The 16991-nt window shown below is 41.4% G+C and overlaps 1 protein-coding gene across 1 annotated transcript in view; it reads right to left on the bottom strand.

Annotated features, from left to right (window-relative positions):
* The window catches only part of LOC137984421 (muscle M-line assembly protein unc-89-like), a 166977-nt gene that overhangs the window by 57274 nt on the left and 92712 nt on the right, over positions 1-16991 (bottom strand). The window contains 17 exon segments of the mRNA XM_068831598.1: positions 172-453; positions 1294-1364; positions 2092-2146; positions 3243-3613; positions 3879-3915; positions 5351-5662; positions 6156-6556; positions 7303-7357; positions 7840-8145; positions 8560-8912; positions 9664-9715; positions 10491-10691; positions 11063-11188; positions 11597-12472; positions 12891-13769; positions 14686-15579; positions 16082-16960. Coding sequence (XP_068687699.1) covers positions 172-453; positions 1294-1364; positions 2092-2146; positions 3243-3613; positions 3879-3915; positions 5351-5662; positions 6156-6556; positions 7303-7357; positions 7840-8145; positions 8560-8912; positions 9664-9715; positions 10491-10691; positions 11063-11188; positions 11597-12472; positions 12891-13769; positions 14686-15579; positions 16082-16960 — 6150 coding nt within the window.

The raw sequence follows: 16991 nt of genomic DNA on the forward strand, positions 1-16991 counted from the left end.
CCCTGAAAAGTTTCAGCGTATTAGGTGTTATATCAGCTGAGAAAATGTAAGTTGACATTTGACAAATTTACAGAGGCTTGTATGACTGGGGGTATGGCGTACAAACGTTAATAAATTTTTTATTTTTTAACTTACATTTTCTCTGCCAAAAATACCAAAAATTGCTCGTACCTTCAACGAGAACTTCACAATCAGTGTGAACTGTGCCCGCAGAATTTGATGCAACACAGCGGTACACGGCCTCATCCTTGACCGACACATTAAATATATTGACAGCATGCATTTCACCAGCTGACAAGATTGCAATATGATGATCTTCCTTCAGTTCCTGATCGTCTTTGTACCATTTGACTTGAGCTATGCATTCGGCTGGGACTCGGACGTCAAGAGTTAAATTGTCACCCTCTTTAACCTGTTTATCCTGTAACTCCGTTTGAAAAACTGGTTTTGGAACTAAGGAGATGAAAGAAAACAACTCTATGAGAGGCGCGGATCCCAAACAAAAATTGTAGTTACAATACAATACAATACATACTTAATTGACCACTCCCCATAGAGGCTTTTCAGGGCCAATGAAACACAGCCACGACAGAACAGAAATTCAACAAAAACTGCCTCAGCTGAGACGTTGAACCAGAAACTACCAGGAAAAAAATCAACCAGTGGTCAGAACGTGTCGTGAACCCAGCATTCCCGGATCTCAGGGCAAGCGCCTTAACCACTGGTTGTTTCCATCCGTAGTTGTCCATAATAATCGCCTTAAGTTATAACCTAAAACAAGGCTAAATATATTTAAATTTTTGAAAAGAACCCAACGATATCGACACTAAGGTCATCTACAACGTAAAAAAGGTCGCAAGTGATTGCAAGTTTTAGAACTATCGAGTAATTCCAGAGAGGAACGGTTTCGCTATGTTGCAATGAATTTGTTTGTTGTCATCTACGTTTAGATTGTTGGATCATTAAACCTTCACAAATTCTCCGCTTGTAGAAGGATTGAACCTCACAAAGTATGTACTTGCAATTCCCAATCATTAATCAAATACCAGTTCTTTATTGAGTGTTGAACAGCCGAAGTTACTCCTTTGACCAATCAAGAAACCAACCATGTACACAGTAACCAATATACTGCGGGCAAAGTACAGCAACAAAATTTCCCTTAATGACTTTTGTTCGTTTTGTTCTTGCTTGTAAAAGTAGTACGATGTCACGCCAGAGTTTAACAGACGCAAACGGTAATATCTTCAACCTGAAAATTTAATACATGTAGTGTTCGCCAACCACGCAACTAACCTGATTTAGTGACAGGCTTCGGCTTAGTAGCCGGGGATGCTTCTTTCTTATCAGTAACCTTGGGAAGCTCTCTGAAAGCAGAAAAACGCATAGTGACGCTTATCAAAGTCAGTGTTCCTCTAATTACGTCCCTTTATGGACAAATCTGAAGAACTGGTAACTACAGAACATGTACGATTTGCACCAATTAGCACTTAACTCGACATGTCACGTACATAAAAGAAGCCGTTGGAAAGAATTTCTTAAATGCTATAAAAAGCCAACCCTAACCCAATTTCTAGTGTCCATCGGCTTCTCTCTTTAAGTTAACTTGCAAGTGCAACCATGATCCTCGCAGTTGTGAACGCAATTTTAGCAATTGCATAGAGAAGCTTGAAAAATGAACCTGTGACCTCGCAATGCCGGTGCCACGCTCTACCAAACTGAGCTATGAAGCCCCTGATGATGGGAGCTGGTCATTTGTGGGTTCAAATGTTCCCGTGATGAATCAGTGAATAACTGAACAAAATGACATAAGAAATGAATCATACCGGTATATTGAACTGCGGATATGATATCAATCATGGCTTCAGTTGATTTCGTATCCGCAGTTCAATGTGTGATTCATTTCAAATGTCATTTCGATCATTAAGTTAGCTTTATTGTGAAGTCTGTTTCAACAAATGGTTCCTATTAATACGAAAGGTGAAATGAAAACAAATTCGCACTTGAAATCACGCGAACAAACCACAAGGCTGCAACGCAAAAACAGCAAAAAGAAGCCTTGTGTTTACGTCTTACGGTTAAAAAGATACAAACCTGGATGTTTCGTCCTCGGATGTTGGCGAACTTTCTCCCTCTGTTGATTCCAGGTCTATGCAAAAACAAACTACATATTAAGTATCCCCATTATAAAAGCAATTGAGAAAGTAAAACAAACACAAAATGAAAAAATCCCAACCCCGTATAGCCATAGGCGTACGGGCACGATCCGAGCTGGGGGGGGGGGGGGGGGGGGACGGTGTCCTTTTTGCCCGAAAAAATTACACGAATGCTTGATTGACGAAATCCGTTTTTTACTCCCTCAAAATGTACGAAAGAAACATTATTCGTTTACAATCGTTAAAAGTCATAAAACTGTAGGTATTCGAAACATAGAGTTTTTAGAACCTCACATAATCTATGTAGGTCTACTCGATCTAGTAACTAATAAAAACTTAGAACCTCACATACGTTAACGTTAAATTGTGAGCCCCAAAATTAAACTTTACACCTTTCCTACGCAGGATTTACGTTATATCCTGCGCGTAATTTTTGTGGGTGTTTTGCTTTTCACACCCGTACCGGAACGTGCTTTTGTACTATAACGTCATTTATAAAACTAGTTCCCTTTAGACATCTTGTTAGAATCCCTGATGAAGTCTGTTTGATCAGACGAAACCGGTCGGATAATAAACAAAGTTAACACGATCAGTTGCTGTGTGCTGCTCACTAGTTTCCATTTAAAAAATTAACATTTATATATTTTTTAATTCCATCTTTTATCGTTTCTTTATTGCCCGAATTTTGAGCGTTTTGCCCGAAAATTTCCGAGACTGTTCCCCCTCCGGCTCGTACGCCTGTAGCGGGACACCAAATTTCAAATACCTTTAGATCTAAAAGTACGAAGACCTTCAAACGCAGATCTTTCCATAGACCTTTTTGCGGATACGGCAGCCATTTTGATTTGAATTAATTCAAATAGCTATTATGGGATGCCCAGGGGGCAAATACATACTAATTTGCCCCCCAAGCATCCCATAATGTCTTTCGAAACAATAGAAATCAAAATGGCCGCTGTATATGCAAAAAGCCCTATGGAAAGATCTGCGTATGAAGATCTTCGTACTTTTAATTTCTTCTATGTTGCTGCCCAAGTTTTGCCAGAATTAATATCCTCTCGCAAATACAGCTACTTTTCCAGTACTTACCTTCCACTAAGAGTTCTGCTTCACACGAAGCCTCTCCATGGCTGTTAAAAGCTACACACTTGTAGACGCCCTCATCTTCAACCTCGACATCACTCACAAACAGGGAAAATTTTCCATCGTCGTTTTCGTCGAACCGGAATTTTCGGTTTTCTTTGAGAGGCTTGCCATCCTGGAGCCACTTTACTTCGGGTTCTGGGTTACCTGTGAGTTGCACGTCAAATCGCGCAGCACTCCCTTCAACTACTTCTGTATTCCTCATGGTGCGAACAAACTTAGGTGGCGCCACAGGGACACCATCTTCTTTGTCTGGAACACGTGAAACTGGTTCGTTTGTCGCCACAGTCACTGTTTCTTCAATAGGTATTTTGGGTCTTAAATACAAACAAACAAAACTGTTACTACTGCTTGAAAGTGAGATCACGTGGGAGAATGCCCTGAGAAGGGCTAATGTTGATAACATAAACGGACAATTCGACCACCTTGGTCCCGTTCCTCACATTTGATAAACAATAATAAACGGTACAACACCGTTATGTAGTCACGCCACTGAAGGCTAAATAAAGACGAAGACCAGTTAAGCTCTATCGCAGATTACAAATTTGACCATGGAAATTTACTAAATGGACGCGGACTTACAATGACATTACACCTTCCTTGATTTCTGGTTTGGGAGCTGCGAACACAAAAAAGATTAAACATGGATGAGATGCCATCGAAAGATTAAGAAAAATGGCTGGCAGAGAAAGCAAACTTAAAAAAGGACGAAATTGTGGTTTTATCAGACTTGTAAATAAATATAAATCAATCACCGTACGAAAGATTTGTGAGCTGACGCTTCGGGCGCTTCGGGACCGACGAAGGCAGGGTTTACCCTACGCGATTGCATTTGAAACCCTCCGTTATAATGGTCCCAAGAGAAACTGAGAACAATGCTTATGCAAAATTTTGGAGGGGAAATCAAAGAGTATTATGGTATTTTTGATAGTGACTTATTGACGTCATTGGCCAGCTCATCCCAGTCCACTTACTAGCGCGGTTTTGTCCCCATTCGGAATACACCATTTTACAGTTGTGTGCTCAGTTATCTGGCCTATGGATGAAAGCGAGGCTGGAGTTGACCTTGTTTTGATAGAAACTTCACTGCTTTTCTTATGTAAATTCTTACTAATTAGCATGACAACAACATGATTAACATATGAAAAGGAGGGAGGTCTGTATCAAAACAAGGTCAACACTAGCCTCACTTTCATTTAAAGGACAGGTAACTAAGCGCACAACTGTAAAGAGGTCTATTGAAAATTCCGATTTTATAGGCCTGAAAGGCATGGAATAAATAAAGTATGGATTTTCTTTACGTTGTTTTTATCTCAGAAAACCATGATGTTTCGCTTGATTAAATAAAGAAAAATCTGTCCTATACACTTTAATTCTTTTAAAACCGTTGAGACTTTCCCTCTACACGATGTCAACCAGAATCATTAAAAAAATCAGATTGCTTTAAAGTATGGTAATGGTCATGGAGTTATATACCGCATATCACATCAGTTTCATGGCGGCTTACAATTCTCTGAGAGATAAACCACCACACCAACACCGGGGGTCTTCCCAAACTCTTCACGAACACGTGTCACACACAGTTGATTAAGAGGGTTGTGAGACGGGGCCCACGGTTTACAGTCGAGATATTTCGTCTCACCATTTGCAGATGAAATGACAAAGGTACATGTAGCAATTTCACCCTGAGCGTTGTGAACCCGCGATTTCCTGTACGAAAGTCCGAAGCTCAACCAACTGAGCCGCAGGTCACCGGTGACAAAAGAGAGGCCTTCAAGAAACAATACGGTTTCATTTGTGAAGCAAACTGTCACGGCAGAGGTTTCATTACAAGCCGGCATCCGGCGAATTCCGCCGGCTACTCCCTAAGTTAACGCCGTCTACTTTTCGAGAAGCTGCACAGCTGCGCCTCGTGAGTACACAACATTTTGACCAATGTGATGACGAATATCGTTGTCGATAAGAGTACAGACAACGCTGAACCACTTTCGATTTGTTAATTCTCATCCTTAGACGATGTTTATCGACACCTCAAGATACTCTTCTCCGCTTACCTTCTACAACTAGTTTGGCGGAACAGGTGATCTTTCCAGCCTTGTTTTTAGCAATGCAAACATATTCTCCTTGATCAGTCGATTCTGAGCGAGGTATTCTGAATGAATGCACTCCATCTCTGCCCTTGTCAACCTTCCTACGTCTGCCATCTCTGACTGGCTTACCATCTTTCTGCCACTCTACCTCCGGGTCAGGTGTTCCCGTCACTTTGACAAACAGCTTTACTTCCTCCCCCTCTGTAACTGTTGTGTCGTCGAGCTTCTGTTGGAACTCAGGTCGCTTTATAACTTCTTGACGGGGTTTTGAAAGCGCTACAATAGGAAAATATGCTGTTTCTTCCTCGTTCTAGACTTACCAAGGAAAGGAAAGTTACAAGAAGACAAATGATGGTTCTATCCCGAACAACTATCCAAAAAAGTTGATAGCTAAGAATAAGAGGGGGAGGTGGTTTCAAGTCTTTTATAGCGAATACTACTGGTCCAAAACAGTTACTGGCGGTAGGAATATTTAAATGATAAAAAACAGAACTTAGCTTCATCTCCTCAGTACTGCAAATAATGTGCAAAGGGATTAATAGGGCTGTGTTAACACGAGTATTATAAAATAAAAATCAAACAAACTGACAACAGACTAGCAATTAAATGAATCAACGTGAACTACAAGCAAGTACATTTGAGACAGTGTTGAGAACGAGATAATGTGACCCGCCTTAGTTTTGGTTTTGATAGGATGAAAACGTGGTTAGTAACGCAAAATTACTGCCAAATTGGGCATCTGAAACTGCAAGTCATACCCAGTACTAACCTGTTACAGTGACCTCGGCTGACGTGCTAACGCTTCCCACTTTGTTCGCAGCTGTACATTTATATTCAGCGGTGTCCTCCACCTGGCAATCCTTTATAATAAGTGTAAACCCGCTCACTGATTGAGTGATGTCATAGCGGCCACCGGCATTGATTGGCTGATTATTCTTAAACCACTGGAACGCGGGCTCAGGTGTACCCATAGCCCGGCAGGCTAAGCGAACTGAGCTTCCCTCAACCGCTGACCTCCCTCGCAATTTTAGTATAAACTCTGGCTCTCGGAGACGTTCCTTTGGTTTCAGTGGTTCCAGTTTGGGTTTCGGTGCAATTTCCACAGGTGGTGCTGACTTTTCTATTGAAGCAATTACTGGAGCAACAGTCTCTACAACAGGAGATGGTTTCCTAGCAATGAAGATGTTAAAGGTTTACGGGTTATGGAACGTGGCACTTTATTTCTTTCAGACACCTGTTACAGCGAAAGTTGACGTGCTATCTTTATTCCCGTGTAAAAAGATTCAAGTGTTGTCTTAGTTTGCGCCTTTAGTTGAAACTTTGCAATATGCTTCTAAGATATGTATCACAAAAGTTCTCGCAAGGAAAAAACGGACAGACTCTGACAAAGTGCCAACCTTAGCAAGTCAAGAAAGTGTTTTATTGTCTAAGAAGCTAAAGGACAATCACTTTTTGTTAGGCCATTGGCATCAAAGTGATGCTACCATAACAGTCCCTTATCTTATCTTGACACTGGGGATACATGTACTTTTGGCACACGCTGTGCAACTAACTTTAAAAGTTCTAAAACAAGAAGACGCTCTGGAAAAGGAGTGGTACCTTGGGCAAATGCGGATGACTTGTCAATCAACCGTGGTCGCATACAGAGCTCTGTATGTGTGCAATAAAAAGGTCACTAATGGCAGTTTCATGAGATGTTATCTGTTGTTCTTTTTTACAATCGCCGCCGTTCCTTCACGCATTGGAAACATCGTTAAAAGGTTCCACCTGTTCGTTGATCTCCATCACGGATAATCAGTTGTGCTTGAATGATTGAATTCGAATAAAAGCAGAGAGTGGAGCGACCCCTTTTATAGTGCGTCTTCGTGTTTAAGAATGCACAGACAAACAAAAAAACAATTTCAATAGACATGTACTTTGCTTCTTCCGGTTCTTGTTCACTCGTTGATTCGCTTTCTTCGTCTTCTGTAGCTACAAACAAAAATAAGAAAAATGGTTGAACAAATAATCAAACCTGTGTTTGGAAGTTGCTAAAAACGGACAGCATTTCCTAAGAGAAACACGAAGTAAAGTAACCATATTTAACGTCGATAGCTCGTAACAGTAATTCAACTGACAAACCTGAGGTCGACGGTGCGCTTATTTTACTCCCCCCTCTCCATCAGTGCTCCGTTTTACGGGTATTTAAAGCTACTTAGCTACACGGAAAGGAAAGAAGTCGAAACAAGGATGCGAGATCCGGGAATCGAACTCAGGCCCTCCTGCACCAAGGCCGCGCACAAACCGACTGCGCCACATCACGCGAACGTTCAGTTCCTTGGTGACTGCGCAAGCATAAATACTGTAGATCTATGGAGGGCCCGTTTATGTGTATGTGTACGCCAGTCATAACAAAAAGGGAATAGTGGTTTGTGTTCAAGTGTTCAAGTAAACTTCACTTTCAATGTACTTACGTGCAACAAGCAAATCCGCTGAGCAGTGCGCCTTTCCGGCGCTGTTCCGTGCCACACACTTGTACAAGCCTTCGTCGCTCGCGCAGACGTTATTAATAATGAGAACTTTTAGGTCTCCATATTCATCGAACTTGTATCTACCTCCCTCCAGAAGGGGTTCATTTTCCCTGTACCATCGGATATCTGGTTGGGGATCTCCGATCACTCGGCACTCCATGCGAGCTACTTTACCCGGCATGGCATCAACATCTTTGAGCTTTTGTGTGAACCTAGGTGTTGTTCCCTCAAATTCAGGCTCCATATCAGCTAAGACGCGAATAAAAAATACTTGGTTAACACCAAATACTTCAATCCATTGAGGTAAACCTTAAAACTACATCAATCTGGCGATATTTGCTGGGACAACTACGTTACTGTTGCGTATTCATCAATCACACTTCAGTTCCATACCAAGTCAAGAATGCAAAAATGTTAGAATAAAGGATAACACAGCGAAAATAGTTTTTGGTCAAAATTCGCCTTTTACCAAGACACTTTTACAATCTTACCTAACACAAAATTGATTTACTTAAGAACGATATTTGATGAGCACAGCAATGGAAGAAGACCAAAGCCCGAAGGTGATATCTTTAGCTCGCCTTCCCCCTGCACGGAGCACCTTCTCAACCAATAAGGAAAAGACTAAAGATCAAAACTGAAAAGTAAACTCATTTTACTTACGTTCAACATTGAGATAGGCGTTACTCTCCACTTGTCCGAACTCGTTTCGAGCAACAAAGCGGATATGCCCAGCATCTGTTCTCTTGGCGTCTGTGATGTTAAGTGCAAAGAGATCCTCATCACGCTCGCAAGTGAAACGAGGCCACTTACTAACCAGCTGCTCATCTTTGAACCACTCAACTGTTAAAGGAGTTTTGCTGATCACGCGACATGCAAACTTTGTCACGCCTCCCTCCTTCACGTCACGATTGCGTAATACCAGTGTGATGTCTGGGGGAAGCTTGGGATGGTCACTGGTTTCAGTTTCTAATTCGTCCTCGGTGTCATCTGACAATAATTCAAACGTAGATTCCCTAAAACGACAAAAACGAACATTGAAATGCCGGAACGGAAGATCACTGCATAGTCATTACAAACAGCATCAGGCAGGAAATTAGTTCGGAAGGCAGCCACCCCCACCAAACATGACACAGACACTGGAATAGAGCGGTTTTCAATTGAGTGTCGAAACTAAATAGCGAATTACTTTGGTTTATGATTACTTCACTCAGTGATTGGTTTAAAGTTCTCGCCCTACTTTTTAACCAATCAAAAGTAAAACCAAAACCAATCTTGGCTCGCGCGTGCACATTTTCCCGCACTTTGTGTCGGCTTCGTGTAATTACTTCGAGTTTTGATTGGTTTACTGGATTGTCTCCGTCCGTTTTCATTGGCCAAAGTAATTACTTTGGTTTTGGTTTTACGACACTCGATTGAAACTGACTCTATAAACCCTAAGAGCACCACTGAGACTAATACTGGCCCTATGCATAACAAGCTAAATATAAAATGCAAAAAAAAGTATTTTCTTTTTGAGAAGAGGTCAGCTAAAAAATAAAAAGAAATGGAAGATATGCTGTCTTTAATTGAAAGATTTAAAAAGTAGGAATGGTTACAACTTGTCCAATGTTGACTGTATCAGGTCTAACACAACAACTTCAATTCTGTCTAATTTTTCTCTTTGGGTAGATTGCCATAAGTATCATGTGCCCTTCTTGGTAAAGATCATTCCTTGTAGCATAGCATTTCTAGTTTTTTGTTGTCTTTACAAATTGAAACACTAACCGGGAAAGCCGCTTGTCATAGTCGGATCCGCTGGCAGAATCGAACCCATGGGCTGAAAACAACAGGAAAAGGTATCATCACATAGCTAACTCTGCAGGTTTAAGTTAAACATAACACGCCACACAAAATATTGTAAGCAAACCACATTAGCCATATGTTGGGAAAATTAACTTCCTACTTTATTACAACTGCTTAAGCTTGTTTTTTCTCAAGGCATTTACGCTCTTTGAATTTTATTTGACACAGAATGATTTTCCTGCATATGTTCACAAAACTGGAACATTGTTGATTGTCGTTTGGACTGTAATAATGTTGAACCTGCAAAATGAAGATTTCCGAATTACCAGTACCCCCTTGATTGAGACGTTACGTACCCATGGACCGCTTTCGGCCGTTTTCTGCTCAACGTCATCAGTACCCAAGACTTGCTTGCCGGAATTTGGTGTGAAAACGTCATCATTACCCATTTATTCCGTGCGCGCCTAGTTCTGGCAAATCGAGATTTTGTCTGGTAGTGATACTACCACTGTACGCGCGGACTACAATGATGCCTCCTCGGAGGCAAAATCCCTGCGCTGCGGGGGCAATTAAATAGCCCACTTTTAATGTACTAAACAAAACAAAAGACATCATCTCGAGGCTCTGGGGAATAAACTCATGCAAATCCTTATATTTATTCCCCGGAACCTCGAGAAGATGCCTTTTGTTTAGTACTGAATTTTAATATATCGAAAGTGGTCAATTACATTCATTTGGGATGCCGTTAACGAACTTGTAATTATGTCAACATACCACACCCAAATAGTCCATACAGTCTTTATACTTACATTCTATGAATAGTTCCGCACTGCACTGAGCCTTTCCAGCAGGATTGCTGGCTACACATTTGTAGCGACCTCGATCAGACGACTCTGCTTCTCTAATAAGCAGCGAACATAGACCATCATCTTCAAACAGGAACTTTATTCGTCCTCCTTCGCGGATCACTCTGTTGTCTTTGTACCAGTCTACATCAGGCTCGGGAGTTCCTATAAAGGTATATCAGGAAGGCATGCTTTAGGAAATATATTTGTGGAAGAAAAACTGAAGTGAGATCCTTCAAACGAGAGCTGGAGTTTAAGACTCCTTTGAATTTGCCTGAGTGAGGCGAAAGAAGAGGAGCCTAATATTTCAATCGACAAGGGCCCATTCAAATGCCGTTCAACAGGGTGTGGTGGGATTGACTTGTCACTCTCTGGAGGACAACCGGCTGAAGTGTGACTATTTAAGTGAACACAAACAAGCTTCACGATCGTGAAAGTACTTTTTTTGGCTCTTCCAAATGAAGTCCTGACCCGTTCATTTGCGCAAAGATCTCATTATCAGATACACAATTAGCAGGAAATATAAAGTGTTGTACCTTTGACGCGAACATCAAATTTCGCAGCGCTTCCTTCCACAATCTCCACATCTTGTAGTCTTTGGATGAACTCTGGTTTTTCAGCTCCAGGAGGGACTGGTTCGCGTCTAAGCACAAGTTTTTGAGCTGAAAATATCACAGTTATTCATTAATCGACGATTATCTCTACCATGGTTCTACTTACCCCAATATCCATGCATACGGAACCCGCGCCCGCAGGGCATGCGGCAGTCAAAACTGTGCTATCCTGTCAATCATTTTCTGTTTCATTGGAAACGGAGCATTTCTGTGAGGAAACGACGTTGTTGTCGTTCTACCCTGTCGAAAGGACGCCACTGAAGTCTTTTTTCGCGAAGTTAACACAAATAAATACATTACACGTTACTGACAGCTTTACTATTTGCAAACTTAACATAATATTTCTTTTGCTGGCCAAGTATTTAACAGAGCCGATATTTTTTCCCTCTACGCGAGCTTCAGAAGTTGTAAGGTATCGAGGCAGCAAAATATAGCCTTTTACGCTAGGATACTAACCATTCACTTTGACAGTAAAGGGCTTGACAGCTTTCCCAACAGAGTTTGTAGCTTCGGCACGGTAATTTCCAGAATCCTCAGGGATTGCCTTGGGAATCAAGAGAATGCTCTTATCTCCATCGGTTTCCAGCTCCACGCGTTTTACACGCCTTGCGAGTCTATTTTCTTTGAACCATTCCACTTGAGGCATGGGTTTTCCCTTGGCTTGGATCACAAGTTTAACTGGAGCACCTTCCCACACCTCGAAAAGCTGCTCCTCTGTTCCCTGGACAAATGTTGGGGCATGAACTTTTTCGTTGACCCTTAGCTCCGCAGAGGATGCGATCTCACCCGCCTTGTTTTTCACAACACACCTATATTGTCCACTGTCATCGCGCCGACAGTCAGAAATAGTAAGAGAGTATCTTGAGCTATCAGAATCTTCATCTACAGTGTATTTTCCTTCGTTCTTTATTCTCAACTTCCTCAAGTACCATTGGACCTCGGGATCAGGTCTAGCTGTGACTCTTACTTCAAACACTGCCTCATCGCCTTCAACAAGTTCCAAATCCTTCATGGATTCCCTAAATTCGGGCTTGACCATTGCTTCGCTTACAGCGAGAGTACATCTACACGAAGCTGTACCAATGTTGTTTTTGGCAACGCACTGATACTCGCCCCTGTCTTCAGTTCTGACGTCTGAGATAACAAGGGAGCATAGTTCGCCATCGAATTCGGTTCGCACATGTCGACTTTCGGTTAAAGGTCTCCCATTTTTAGTCCATTCGATGTCGGGTTTAGGGGTTACATTTAAACGGCAGTTTAGAATAACTGTTTCGCCAACCGTTGCTTTGGTTTCTTGCAAAGGTTCAATGAATTTTGGCGCAGGTTTCTTTCCTATCAAAGTCACAAAAAGAATCAACGGGATCAATATGTACTCATTGTCGAATGTGAAGAAATTAACATACGTGACATGCAACATTTTTATCATTAATTTTCCTTCAAAAATGATTTTCAAAATCTTTCTTTGACTCAATTCTTATTTATTAACGTGTATGTCGTTTTAGGACGCCTTTGAAAATCTGTCCTTACCTACGCTTCCTAGGAAAAAAAATTGTAGTAATTAATTAATTGAAGCGATAATTTGGTTATTGACAAGTAGGAAGTATTTGCTTTTTTGCCTAAGGGTTGTTAATTGCCTGAAATAGGAAAACTAGGTACAGGCGTTTTTGAGCGGCAGATGGCAGGCAGCCGGAAGAGACGTTACGTTTTGCCTTTACCCTGTCCCTTTTCAACAACAACAACAACAACGTACCTTTGACGTTAACCTGAAAGGTTCTTGACGTTGTACCAGCTGAATTCTTACCAACACATCTGTACACTCCCGAATCATCAAGGACAACATTCAGGATTGTGACAGCGTGTTTAATTCCTCGAGCTGACAAACTCACTCGACTAGTTCTTCGCAAAGGTCTGTCATCTTTATACCATTCTACATCTGGTCGGGGATTTCCTTGAATTGTGATATTAATCTTAAGTTCATCACCCTCGGTTACCTCAATCGGTAAATCACCATATTCATCAGAAAGTTCAGGAGCAATTTCTCTCTCTTTAATATCGAGCCTTGCAGAGCATTGCATTCTTCCAGCCTCGTTGGTTGCCACACATTTGTAACTACCAAAGTCGTCCATTGATGCATTATCAATAAACAAAGAATGCAGATCGTCAGATTGTTCAATTCTAAATCGACCTCCATGATTTATAGTTTTTCCACCTTTCGACCATTCTATCTTGGGTTGTGGATTTCCCACGACGCACACATTAAATCTTACCGTATCGCCCTCTACGACTTCCGCATGTTTCATCTTTTCCTTAAACTCTGGCATAACAATGACTTCATTGACTAAAACTTCAGCCGAACAAGAAGCACTGCCAAGTTCATTCGTTGCCGAACATTTATATTCTCCTTCGTCATCGGCAACAGTATCTGAAATCGTTAGCCTACAGACTTCGGAGTCGAAGTATGTTTTAATTCGGTTATCTGGCTTTACAGGTTCATCGTCCTTTAACCATTCTATGACAGGCTCCGGTTTTGCGTGTATCCGGCATTCGAGTTTAGCAGCACTCCCCTCCACTACTACAACCTTCTTCAAAGGTTTCAAGAACTCTGGTGGCGTTCCCTTAGGCTTTTTAGCTGTCGAAAAGTCAAGAAGATAAAGAGCGTCACACATTTACCACTTGCTGGACGCTGAGGACTTGCCACATTGTGGATGGCATAAATGGGATTTAATTATTCCAAGAGTCGGTTATTAAGGAGCACAGTTAAAGGGAATCTAAGTAAGTGGTTTGGAATAACTCCGGCGTTCAAAACTACTGCAAAATCGCCCAGAATTAGTAGAAATTCAACGTGAAATAGATATCAACTTAAAGCGGTCACAAATCACAAGCAGGTATTTTCACGCGGGAAATCAACTAAGGTCTCATACACTAGTTATTTGGAACTCAGAATTTTGTTTGGTTGATAACACTGTTGGCGCCTTTTGCCATAGCTGAAAGCAGTTGCCATGGTTTTCGTTTTACGACACCTCGAGCGAGTTTCAATCGAGTGTCGTAAAACCAAAACCAAAGTAATTACTTGGCCAATCACAAAGGACGGAGACAATCCAGTAAACCAATAAAAACTCGAAGTAATTACACGTAGCCGACATAAAGAGCGGGAAAATGTGCACGCACGAGCCAAGATTGGTTTTGGTTTCACTTCTGATTGGTTGAAAAAGTGGCGCGATAACTTTGAACCAATCAATGAGTGAAGTAATGCAAAACCAAAGCAATTCGCTCATTACTTTCGACAACAATTGAAAACTGCTCTAACGAAGCATCTTAAGAAACATGCCAACATGAAAAGAAGATTTTAAAGTGACAGTTTTCTACTGAACTTAAGGATGTGCAAATCAATATGAAGGCTTCTTTAAGAATCACTATTGCAGGCCGCGAGAGTAGCAATTTGCAAGGGACTAATTGGGTGAGACAAAGGTTGCTGAGTAGTAAGAAGCGCGGGGAATAGACGGCAGTAGTAGAATTGAACCTGAATATGCTTAACTCTTACAAACCTTCAATGTTGACCTTGAATGCCCTTGTTGCAGTTCCCACTTTACTCCTCGCCGCACACTTGTACACTCCGGAATCACCAGGCTTAGCACTATAAATTAGTAAGGTGAACTTATCTCCCTTCGCAAGCGTCGTAACATTTGACGACTTAACCACAATAAGTTCATCTTTATACCACTGAACATTTGGAGGTGGCTTTCCATGAATTTTAACAGTCAATGACACTTCCTCGCCTTCTTTCACATTTACGGGACCCTCATCAAGCTCGTCCACAAATTCTGGAGGTGCAAGCTTTTCACTTACTTCAAGTTCTCCTCGACAAGTTGTTTTTCCCACTGAGTTAGACGCAACGCATTTATAAGTTCCTGCATCGTCAATGGCTACATCATCGATCAGTAAATAATAGTTGTCATCCACGTCACCAGATTTCACTGCAAAACGTCCTTCGTTTATAACTTCGTGAGTTCCATGGAACCACTCAATGTTTGGCTTAGGATTTCCAACAACCTTAACAGTAAATTGAGCCTGCTCGCCTTCATTCACATCAACATTTTTCACTTTCAACTTAAATTCTGGGGCAGCTAAAGGTTTAGTGACAGTAAGTTCGCATTCGGTAGCAGCCGAGCCAATATCATTCTTAATCACGCACTTGTAATCTCCAGTATCGTCCGTCTGGGTTTCTGTAAAGGACAGTTGACACATGTCTCCAATGACATCAGCTTTAATCCTTCTGTTAAGCGTAACTTCTCGGCCATTTTTGAACCATTCGGCAGTAGGTTCTGGAGTGCCAGTCATGCGGCATTTTAGTCTCACTGGATTCCCTTCATCAACACCAATTGCTTTCAAAGGCTGAGTGAATTCGGGAGCTTTTCCTTTAGGTTTCTTTGGTAGTTTACCTTGGAAAAAAATTTTAAATGACAATCTTCCTAGAAGTAGATAGTAGTTAGTTACGATTTCCTTTGCAGAAAAGTAGCGTGTCAAGGTGACTAAAACAGTTTTAACAATTTCAAAATATTGTCTTATCCTAAAATACTGGTTAACGGTAATGCCAAGCATATTACTATTGCTTAACAAATGCACTCCTTATTGTGACACGATAGGTCACCATAGCAAGACGAAAGCCATATAAAAAAACCTATACAGTATTCTTTTCTTTAAACATTTCCATTCTGGAAAGCGATCAGCAAGCTAAGATGAAACTCTCTTCAAAGCTGAAGAATGTCCGGAGCGGGTTTAAAGCCAATTCACATTTTCCAATTGTGAAGGCAGAAGTGAATGCGCTCACAAAACGTTTTTTTAATATTGAAAAGAGTTTCAACTCGACATACTTATCACCTTCTAGCAACAGTTGTTGCTTCACACGGTAAAATAACATTACCATTACGTTTAACAACATACCTTCAATGTTCACTTCAAAGGTTTTTGTAGCAGTTCCACGTTTGCTTTTGGCCAAACATTTGTACAAACCAGAATCCTCTGGTGTAACATTTAAGATGACTAAAGAGAACTTATCTCCGTGTGCTTTGAAATCTACACGACTGGTCTTTCTCAAAGGCTTATCCTCCTTGTACCACTCAATATCTGGAGGTGGCTCCCCTTTGACTGTAGCATCTAATGTTATATCGTCGCCTTCTGCGACATTGATTGGGCCACTTCCAAAATCATCCGCAAATTCAGGAGCTGCCAGTGGTTCTTGCAGTCTTAATTCAGCTTTGCAGCTAACTTCTCCAAGATGATTGATCGCTTTGCAAGTATATGTTCCCACGTCATCCACAGCAACTTGATCGATAACTAGGGAATAGAGGTCTTCATCGTGAACTAACATAAATTTCCCTTCTTCTTCAATCTTCTTCCTTCCTTTGAACCATTCTACTGTTGGCTTGGGCACACCAGAAACTTGAACATCAAAGCGTCCCTCATCACCAACAGCCACCTCGATGTCTTGAATTGTGGCAGAGAACTCGGGCTTACTATCAGCTTCGTTCACAAGAAGCTCAGCTGCACAAGATGCTGATCCTAACTCGTTTTGTGCAACACACTTATAATCACCCTCATCGTCCAGTTCTACCTTGGAAAACACCAAAGTAGCAACATCTCCATCAAACTCGTCTTTCACTCGTTTGCTAGTTTTTACAGGTTTGTCATCTTTGAGCCACTGAATTGTTGGTTGAGGTGTTCCTTTCAAGCCGCACGTGAGTTTGACCGATACTCCTTCTGTGACTTCCTGTGACTGAAGAGGCTGTGTGAACTCTGGTGCAGTTCCAACTGGCTTTTTAGCTGAGGAGAGATGAATCAGTCGTGGTCAAAA

This window comes from Montipora foliosa, chromosome 14, assembly GCF_036669935.1.
Source record: "Montipora foliosa isolate CH-2021 chromosome 14, ASM3666993v2, whole genome shotgun sequence".
NCBI classification, from domain to species: domain Eukaryota; kingdom Metazoa; phylum Cnidaria; class Anthozoa; order Scleractinia; family Acroporidae; genus Montipora; species Montipora foliosa.